Source organism: Dreissena polymorpha, chromosome 5 (genome assembly GCF_020536995.1).
Source record: "Dreissena polymorpha isolate Duluth1 chromosome 5, UMN_Dpol_1.0, whole genome shotgun sequence".
Taxonomy (NCBI): Eukaryota; Metazoa; Mollusca; class Bivalvia; order Myida; family Dreissenidae; genus Dreissena; species Dreissena polymorpha.
In genome coordinates this window covers 34,487,569-34,498,740 of record NC_068359.1, presented here as the reverse complement: position 1 = coordinate 34,498,740, position 11,172 = coordinate 34,487,569, and the positions used below count along the sequence as shown (strand labels likewise).

At 37.2% G+C, this 11,172-nt stretch overlaps 1 protein-coding gene across 7 annotated transcripts in view; it reads right to left on the bottom strand.

Annotated features, from left to right (window-relative positions):
* Positions 1-7,161: 7,161 nt before the first annotated feature.
* Positions 7,162-11,172, bottom strand: part of LOC127881593 (dynein axonemal heavy chain 12-like) — a 152,681-nt gene continuing 148,670 nt past the window's right edge. For all 7 annotated transcript variants that reach the window (XM_052429580.1, XM_052429581.1, XM_052429579.1 and 4 more), the window contains 2 exons: positions 9,230-9,459; positions 7,162-8,164 (listed from right to left, as the gene is read on the bottom strand). In XM_052429580.1, coding sequence (XP_052285540.1) covers positions 7,903-8,164; positions 9,230-9,459 — 492 coding nt within the window. In that variant the 3' untranslated portion in view covers positions 7,162-7,902. The remainder of the gene's footprint in view (positions 8,165-9,229; positions 9,460-11,172) is intronic.

Genomic DNA, 11,172 nt, shown 5'->3' with positions numbered 1-11,172 from the left:
AGAAAGCAGCTTGAAGCACTTCAGACAGTGGGGTACAATTAATATGAGCCCACGAAGCCAAAAGAGCTCTTAATTCATGCGGTCTTATCTTAAACAGGGATAAATCACTGGATGAAAGAGAAGAATAAGCTTTCTTAATTGTCGAGGCTATCCAACGGGAAATAGAAGCCGCAGACACATCGCCCCCCCCCCTTTTAATGGAATGAAAAGTCCTTTACGAGAACCTCGAATAAACTTTACTCTCTTAAGGTAGAACTTCAAAGCCCTTACCGGGCAAAGGAGTCTATCATCATCTTCATGTCCACAAGTTCTAGAAAGACTTGGAATTTTGAAGGGTTTGGAAGCCATAGAGGGAAGTTGATTTTTAGCAAGAAATCCTGTAACAGATCCATCGACAGCATCAAAACGAAGATGGTTATCTTCTATAGAAAGAGCATGAATTTCACTTCTCCGTTTGGATGAAGCCATAGTAAGAAGAAAAACGGTCTTCCAGGTTAGGAACTGTAAAGAAGCCTGATCAAGAGGTTCATAGAGAGCCTTAGTAAGAGAACCAAGTACACAAGCTACCATAATTACTCTATGTTTTCGGACACTTAAAATTATTTTTTTTTCGTGTCCAAAAACCATACATGCCATAATTTTTTAGGTCCAAAGCGGGACATTCCATAAAAATTGTCTGGACATTTGACCAAAAAGCAGGACACCTAAAACGATCTATCATTCCACCTTTACTATAATCAGTATAGTACTAACAAAAACTCTTGATACTTTTATTCAAGACATAAAACATCTGATATGAAGCAAGAAATCTAAAACATAACAATGACAGTTTTATTAAATAAGACATTAGCAAACAACGAAGATAATATTCATCTGTTTAAGAGTACAAAATCTAGAACATTACGACAACAATACTCATTATATTAACTTCAATGGCAAACATTAACGCAGGGGAGGCTATCCAGTTGACTGCAAGTACGGGTTACAGTACACTATCTACCGAACAGTTACATTCCGTATTTTGTTTTCTTCTTATATACACAGATTAAACTGAATTGTGAATTGTCAGGCGCTGTATTGGGGTAGTGTCAAACTGTCATGAATAACAACACGTTGTTTTTATTACAATAACACAAGACAAGATGGGTACCACTTTTACTGTTTGTTGCGATGTTTTTTTAAGCATGTGTCCATGCGCAGTTTATTACTTGTCAATTGTCGCGGCTTAATTGGAGTTGGATCAAACTGGCATGCATAGCACCTCGTTGTTTTTAGCTTAATTGGAGTAGGGTCAAACTGTCATGCATAGCACCTCGTTGTTTTTATTACAATTACACTAGACAGGATGGGTATCACTTATTGGACTGTTTGTTGCGATTTTGGTATATTGCACATTCGAAATATCCCGCTATATTGGAACTAAACATTGAATGTAGAAGACTCATTTATGACGTAGCGTTAATTTTACAAAACAATTTTTTTGTAAACCGTTTCAAACAAATACAAAATAATCACATTTTCAACATTTATTTCATTATAATAAAACTATCGATAGCAATAAGCGACCACTATCTTGAAGACCACCATGGTGTGAATGCCTGATGAAATCAATAATTAGCCGATAAATCGCTGATAAGGTGTCATAAACAACACTGGTACACACGATAAGTAGAATTGGATTGTTAATTGGGGGCAATAGAGGGATTAGCGGTGTTAAGTGTTAGCGAAACAGAGCTTGCATAGCGAATTTGATTGGGAACCTATACACCTTACATCGTTTTTTACGAATGTCGGGACAAATCGTCTCATGGCGGGACGGCGGGACAAAGGGCCCAAAAGCGGGACTGTCCCGCCGAGATCGGGACGTATGGCATGTATGCCAAAAACTTAGATACGAAAAATATTCACAAAATACAGGTGTCCGAAAATTGAAGTGTCCGAAAAAGCGCCAATTGTATCAACGACTACGGGTAATAGCACGCGCTTGTAAAATTTCATGCCGTATAGTATAAATTTACAGTAATATGTGTTTGCACTGCATTTAAAATAATTTTCAATGCTTAAATTATTTGACAGATCGTTACTACAAGGTTGTACTTTGACCAACGAGTTCAAAGATGAGCATGTGATGTACCGATACTCGCTAGTATGAACCTGTAATTAACGCAAAAAAGCAAACAATGAATTCTTTGTTTGTTCATTTGCGATAGTTGTTGTCTTACACCTTCCATTGTTCGTAAAACTTGCAATAGGGAGCATCACACCTTGAATCGTTTAGTTTTTGTCAGTTATTTTACTGAGAAGGGGAAGTACCATCGCGGTAGATAAAAGCACAGTTCTGCTGTGACGTCACTAATTGCTAAGCTGACCGATACATAGGTCACGTGGTTTAACCACAGACAAAGGATTCACTCATGTGGATTCACTCATGATAATATGCTCTACCCCTGGTAATTGTCATAACGCGTATGCTATCGGGCGAAACCATTGATTCATACCAGTTTAAAAGGTTATTTACCCTATGATTCAAATGAAATGGTCCGTTGCCTAGGGCATGCACCTGTTATGTTTTATGATGTTAATCTGGTTGTAAAACCCCATGATCGAAGTGGCATTAGATATCGAAAACAGGACCGAAATTTGGTAAAATAGCGCTATAAAATATACTGTCCGAAAACTAAGAGACATTAATTATGGACGAAAACTCGTGTGTCCGAAAATTAAGAGTCACGAAAAATAATTATTTTTGCTAAAAAACGGGGTGTCCGAAAACTTAGAGTGTCCGAAAAAATAGAGTAATTACGGTAAATCCCATTTAGGAGCCAGTGTTCGAGATACAGGGCGTTTAAGTTCCATAGCTCTAATCAGTTCCGAAATCGCTGGATCAGCACAGATTTGTGATGACTTAGTAAAAGCCAATGTATGCGAAATCATAGATCTGTATCCTTTGATAGAGCTAAGAGAAAGTTTCTTATCATCAAAAAGATAGATGAGAAAATCCGCTATGCGTCTAGCAGAGGGATTGAGGGGATCAATTTTCCCTCGAATACACCAATTAGAGAAGAGTTTCCAGCGAGCATCATAGACTGCTCTGGTGGATTTTCTCCTTGCAGAAGCAACGAGGGTTGAAGCACTGACAGAAAAACGTTTCTTCTGCAGAGATTGCCTGATAACGGCCAGACGTGTAAGTGGAACATTACTGGATCCGCATGTAGTCTGCCGCTTTGAGATAGAAGATCTGACCTGTGAGGAAGTTTCCTGGGATAATCGTACAGGAGACTGAGAAGATCGTTGAACCAAGATCTCCTGGGCCACCAAGGGGCAATCAGGAGTATCCAGCATGAGCTCACCCTGATTTTCGCCAATATTTGGGGAATTAGAATGGGTGGGGGATAGGCGTAAGCTTTCAGTTGGTCCCAAGCGAACGAAAGCGCGTCTATTGCCCACGCTGCTGGATCGTTAACTGGACTCACATACAGAGGTAGTCTGTAGTTGTGTCTGGTCGCAAATAGATCGACCAGAGGATAACCGAACTTGAAAAAGATCTGGTTGGTCACTTCTTGATGAAGTGTCCATTCTGATGGAAGTATCTGGTGTGTGCGAGACAACCCATCCGCCAGGGCGTTGAGGCCACCTGGTATGTATGTGGCCAGAATAAAAATGTTGAGTGTTTTGCAAAAAAACAAGTAATTTCTTGGTTTCCAGATACAGGGATTGAGAATGTGTTCCCCCCTGTGCCTGGATGTAAGCCACCACCGATGTGTTGTCTGTTGATACCATCACACAAGTGTCTCGAAGATGTGACTGGAAATGAGATACAGCTAGAAATACTGCTCGCATTTCTAGATTGTTGATATGAGGGTGAGATTCCTGATGAGACCACAACCCTGAAACTATTAGACTGAGAGGTTCCAGGTGAGCACCCCATCCTTCCTTGCTCGCATCTGTGATTAGATGTGGTACTCCTGCTAAGAGAGTCTCCTCGTCTAGCCACCACTGAAGATGAGACACTAGGGAAGGATGGATTGGAATCTGTTGTAACAGATTGCCCAGAGACCATTTCCAACAAGCTGAGAGATAATGCTGAAGAGGACGTAGGAATAGACGTCCCAACTGCACAAAGTCTGCTACTGAGGTCAGGATACCATTGAGATAGAGGAATTCTTGAGCTGTTATATGAGATTGGGACAAAACCCAGTTGACCTTTACCAGTAGGTCTGATATACCTTGACATGACACTCTGACCCGATTGATGTGTGTCAAGAAATTCATTCCCCCGAAAGTGAAGTACTGAGAAGGAATGAGGTCTGTGTTGTGTCTATTGCAGCAAGGTGACTGATTGTGTTGTGTCTATTGCAGCAAGGTGACTGCTTGTGTTGTGTCCATTGCAGCAAGGTGACTGCTTGTGTTGTGTCCATTGCAGTAAGGTGACTGTGTTGTGTCTATTGCAGCAAGGTGACTGATTGTGTTGTGTCTATTGCAGCAAGGTGACTGATTGTGTTGTGTCTATTGCAGCAATGGGACTGATTGTGTTGTGTCTATTGCAGCAAAGTGACTAATTGTGTTGTGTCTATTGCAGCAAGGGGACTGATTATGTTGTGTCTATTGCAGCAAGGTGACTGATTGTTCTGTGTCTATAGCAGCAATGTGACGGATTGTTCTGTGTCTATTGCAGCAAGGTGACTGATTGTTCTGTGTCTATTGTAGCAAGGTGACTGATTGTTCTGTGTCTATTGCAGCAAGGTGACTGATTGTTCTGTGTCTATTGCAGCAAGGTGACTGCTTGTTTTGTGTATATTGCAGCAAGGTGATTGTGTGATCAGCAACGTGCTGACCCTTGACCTCACCCAGTACGAGGACCCGCACCAACATGAGGAGGATGAGAGACTGAATCTGCTCAATGTTAGATAGACGTCATCTGGATGATCATGCGTCACTTGCCTCGTGTGACTTTAGCCTGGGGTCTTTAGTGAAGTGTAGCCTGAGGTACAGGTTACTTTAGTTGAATGTAGCCATAGAGACATGGATTGAGACTTGTTCCAAGTTTATTTTTGAATATGTGTTCTGTTTTTTTCAATGTGTCTGAACATTCATGTGCAATGGATCTGAGCCACACTCCGGGAAAAGGGAGCTTAAAGCATGTGGGTAGTGATGTTCTAGATTGCGACCTGCACTTGCTAATCAGGGAGGACTTTTTGTTCACAATAGACTTTCTTTAAACAAACAATTCCACAACAGCTGAAAGTGTCGTCCCTGATGTGGACTGCGCAGGCTAATCTGGGAACTTTACGTGCATGCATTAAGCCCTGTTTTCCTAGAGTGAGGCTCATCAATATTTTACTGATAGATGAAGTGGGTTTTAATGAGAGACTTCTGATTCATTTGAAGAACAAATTCCATTTTACATAATAGATACTTTAAGCATACATACAGGAGCATCATGTGTTTCATTCTTAAATGTGTCATTGAATGATATATATTAACTTTATTCATAATATCATAACCATTTCATGAATCTTATATATATATTATACTACCTATAATTGCTTAGAATGAATTTCACAAATGATTTACAATACTTCAGTTGTTGTTATATGTTGTATAACCATTGTTTCATTAAAAAATGCACTTTCAGATGATCTTATAATCTCATTGATGCTATAGTTTCTTGTAAATTTAGCAACTATGGTAATAAATGTCATAACAGTGCATACATAGTTGTTTTTATTCTACAAAACTGCCATATCAATACATGTGAAAACTATTTTGGTAGTGGAAATATGTCAAAGAAAGTACCTTTGGAAACTCAGACACTCCTACCTAATTCACTTACTAGACTCACGAAAGTTGGGACAAATTTAGAATTACAGCTACAATGCAGTTCTTCAGTTGTTACATAAAGGGACCTTATCACGTTTTAGTAAATATACAAAATAAAAAAAAAAATTGTTTAAGATTCGACATTTTTATGCCCCCTTTCGAAGAAGAGGGGGTATATTGTTTTGCACGTCTGTCGGTCTGTCGGTCCGTCCACCAGATGATAACTCAAGAACGCTTAGGCTAGGATCATGAAACTTCATAGGTACATTGATCATGACTGTCAGATGACCCCTATTGATTTTCAGGTCACTAGGTCAAAGGTCAAGGTCACAGTGACTCGAAATATTAAAATGGTTTCCGGATGATAACTCTACAATGCTTAGGCCTAGGATCATGAAACATCATAGGTACATTGATCATGACTGGCAGATGACCCCTATTGATTTTCAGGTCACTAGGTCAAAGGTCACAGTGACTCAAAATAGTAAAATGGTTTCCGGATGATAACTCAAGAATGCTTAGGCCTAGGATCATGAAACTTCATAGGAACATTGATCATGACTGGCAGATGACCCCTATTGATTTTCAGGTCAAAGGTCAAGGTCACAGTGACTCGAAACAGTAAAATGGTTTCCAGATGATAACTCAAGAATGCTTAAGCCTAGGATCATGAAACTTCATAGGTACATTGATCATGACTGGCAGATGACCCCTATTAATTTTCAGGTCACTAGGTCAAGGTCACAGTGCCAAAAAACATATTCACACAATGGCTGCCACTACAACTGACAGCCCATATAGGGGGCATGCATGTTTTACAAACAGCCCTTGTCTTTGTAGTTATGATATTTGTGAGGAAACAGTAATACATTTATCATTCTCTAAAATATCCATTATAGGCAACTTTTGACATGTTTAAACCTGCAATATTTTGTGACACTACGAGGATTGCTTATATAAAGTATAAAACACATCACTCCTTGATTTTATTAGCACGAATGGCCAAGTTATCTAAGCGTTTGACTTCTACTCCAGGGGTCAGTGGTTCAAGCTCACTTTTTTTTCTTTAAATTTATTTTTGTTTTTTACTGGAGCTTTTTAGATCAAATGTTTACATTTATCAATACAAAGCATTAAATGACAAACTTCAATACATGCCAAAATCTGTGAAAAGGTCCCGTTAAAGATTTTCAATTTTGGTTTAGTCTTGTGTTGCATTGTGTTGGAGGGGGGGGGGGGGGGCAGAGTACCAGTAGGTCTAGGAGAGAAATGAGTGAACATGCATTTACCAAACAGCCACAAAATTCTTATATCATGAACATGAAAAAACACACAAAGCAATACAGTAAAAACTTTATTAACTAATTATCACAGATTTTATTATACTCGTATACTGATTTTCTTTTGAAATACAGTTTATGTAATAGAAAAGTTCCTTGGCAAAGACCATATACTAAAAAACATCAACAATAAATACACAAAAAATGCATAACTGGTCCTTTGAGCCAAGAACCGAATAACCACTGGGGATAAATTGAGATTAGTTGTAACTTTAAGTCCCTATTTCATCTATATGCTTCACTTGTTATTAGAATACTTTTATTTTTGGCAATTCTTTCTCGAGGTTCCAATAATTTGTTGTACGTAAAATAAAATACTTGCACTAGTATATATTAATGTACATGGACGGATCAAAAACATAATATCACAGCAAAAAAACAACACTTATAGATAACAAAAGCAGATAATACCAAGTGTTATAAGGAGAAATTATGTTGATCAATTAAGATATATAGTTTCACATTTGTGATTTAAAGCACATTCTGAATATACCTTAAAAAAGCTACTGCTTAAGTTTTATACTTATAATCAGTTTAGCACAACAAAAATATAAGGACGGATCAATCAATATATAAGTCAGGTTATTTAAGAAACACAACATAAAAACTTATGTCCACAAATCAACAATAGTTCACAAATAAACAATGAGAGTTAAACAGAGTCATTTAAAGTTTTCATTTAAGTGATAACAAAATAAAATTTCCAGTTCTCACTTAATGTTCACAGATTTCGAACTGTCGACTAGTCGTCTAGCTGACAGAGCATAGCACAACCTCTCTTGATCCAGTGCGACACTGGGTTGTCAATGGGTAGTAGCATGTACAGCACGAAGTTTGTCGAATGGCCAGTGGTCGACAAGACGCCCTTTCTCTCTCTGGTTTTGTAGACAGGGGTGCGGTAGCGCTTGTCGGTCTCATCGATGTTGTCCCGTTTGTCTGGTCGCAGCAATATCCCGGGCACTGCATCGTAGAGGATCTTCGGAAGTTGTTCTCCAAGACACCTCCTACAATTGAAATATTTTTAACTTTAACTTTGTTACAAATGTGGCTACTGTACTATACAATGTATTATGCCCAACCATGTATGGCACGCACCTGATTTGTAAATGCCAAAATGGAAGAAAGTTTTCTAATAAAGAACAATAGCAAATCAGTCGCAATTTGACTATTGCGCAATTGGATTCCCACTTGACTGAATTTACAAGAGCACAATTTAAAAAAAATTAGCAGTCAGAATAGTGTTATATAAATGTATAATGCAGAACTTTAAAAATTGAAATTCTGGGTTATAAAACTGTGCGTAGTACATGGTAAAGTATGGTTATAACCCCGCATCACTTAGCCAGCTTTGTTCAAGGGCAACACATTTTTTAAATGTGTATCATTTGCCTCATTGAAAAGCGTCTTAGTCATTTACACTGCATGGTCAAATACCTGAATTTTCAATTTAATATCTTAAAGCATGTGCAAGTAGTTTGCATCACAAACGCAACATTTTTTTTTCAAGTAGAGAAAATAGACTCTGTTTTATCCCTCTAAAAGTTGTAGCATACATAATTTAATAATAACTGTGTTTAATGCATGCTCCATGTTATGGAAATATTGACTGAAAATGTTAATCAAAAGTTGCTGAACTAGAATTTTAAACAATCAAAGCAAATATTGAATTAAAAGCTTTTACAATTATCTAAATAATACATTTAAAGCTTGCCTAAATACAAAAAAAGCTTACATAAACAAATTAAGAGGAATTTTCTTATTTATATTTTAAATTAATAATCAAACGACAAACATCAAAATATTTATTCTCAATTATAAACTCAATTAATTACAATATGTGGCATAGTAGATATGGAGTCTCTTAGCAGCTGGAAAGTAGCGGGTTAAATGCCACTGTAGAAACGCTTTTTCCATTTCCCCAAATTTAAAGACACCCAAGTACTGGTTCTTACCAGGAAACTGACTTGAGAGTGTTTTAATAGGCCTAAGGCTTAGACGCAATCAAGCTAAAATAAATTGGTTTAAACTAAAACTTAAAACATCACAACATATCAATATGGCAGACGTACTTCTGCTTGTCCCATCGAGCCCCATCCAGGAAGAGCCCGTACACGTAGGCACCGTTCTCGGGCGCAACATCAAAGTGGTCTTTCTGCTGGACCTCGAAGTCGAAGGCGAGCGTGTCGATGGGTATGGTGTACTTGCGCGCGTAGTTCTGCATGACACCCGTCAGGAAGGCCTGGGTGAAGAAGAAGCCCGAGATCCAGAAGGACGGAGGCTTGCCGTTGTCATACCAGGTCTGCAAGCGAGAAACGCATCATTGACTTCAAATGTGTCGAATTGGTAAATCAATGCGTTTTACAAAAATAATAGAGAAAATACGAATTTATATTACGATTTAAGCCTTGTTCTGGCTTAATGCATGTTCATAAAGTTTCATCCCATTTTGGTGTAGAGAAGACTTCCTTCAAATGATAAATACCATACTGGTCATGTACGTAATTCCGGCCTGTACGTAAAAAATCGGCCACCTGTGTAAAATCATTTTCATGATCTTAACGCACATATTTTGTTTTTATTTAGAAAAATCAACATGAAAACCATCCCCACTCTCAATATTTTGCAAATGTAGGAACCATATCACTGTAAACTTTTGTGTTAAAATGTCACAAATATAGCAGGAAATATTAGGCTCATGGGGAAAGTGATGTCATCATTAGTTGCAACAATTATAATCATATAAGAAACAAATATATTTGATAAAATTATTTTTATTCAATCTAATAAACTTTAATTAAAGTTTTACCAATTAATTGTACAAAAACTTATATTCAAAACATACAAATCAGAACCTAAATATAAATTTTTAATATATGAATTACCTCCCTTTATAAGAATATTACTAGATTACATGTTTTAATATTATATATAAGCGTTTACTAATAATCAACACTGAAGTCAACTTTTCAAACAAAATGTGTTTCCTTTTTTAGCTATGTTTGAAAAAAGTTATTAAACGCATTAAAAACAAATATTTTTTAATGAATAAGCAGTTTCCCATTGTTTATATTTATTAAAATAGGTAGGGGGAGTAACTGGTATAATAATTTCTCATTTATTTTAAATTTCAAGTCAAAAATTTTAATAGTATAAACATTGATTAATACTCTGAAATTGAGGACATTTGTCAAAAGATATTGCTTTGTAATTTTATCTGCAGATCAAACTGAAAAGTGGCCGATTTTTTAGGTACATTTAACCTACGAAAATGCATAGTTTACATGTCATCATTTTCTGTTCATTAAGTAACATTCACCGATCTAATTCTATTAAAATTTTCATGCTAGGTGAGTTTTGAACCCAGGATTATATATGTGAAGTTTAGTTTCAACCAGTTGCCTAACACTAAAGATTTTTCTTAAATAGTCCCAAAAGTGGCCGGAATTACGTACATGACCAGTAAAAGCAGAAAGTATCCCTGATTGGCCTGTGAGGAATGCATGACACTTGACGCATATTCATTAAGCTTATTTTCCCGCTTTACACTGATCTTCATGCTTAAATAAACCTAATTATTATTAAAATATTCTTAATAATTATTAGGTAACAGCAAGTACTTCAAGTTAATTGCAAAACATACAAAAGTGTCTGGTCAATATGTCAGGGATGAAATAAAAACAATATTTTTTTCGAACACTATTTTCACCAGACAATAAGAAGCCATGGTGTAGTGGATATGATTTTTTTAGGTCTACCCCAGCAGACACCAGGTCTTGGATCTTCCCAGGAAACAGAATTAAGTGTTTCAATAAGCCTTAGGCTTGTGATGCAATGGAGCTTAAGCCTTTCCCACTCAGAAGCAAAGTGAAAATGGCTATTTGCAAAAAGCATAAAACCAGAACAGCCTGCGAGTAACTCGCAGTCTGTTCAGGTTTTATGCTGTTTGCTGCTCATCAGTATCTTAGGGTTGAAGCCTAATGAAGCCTTTAAAACTTGAATTTTAATTTCGTAA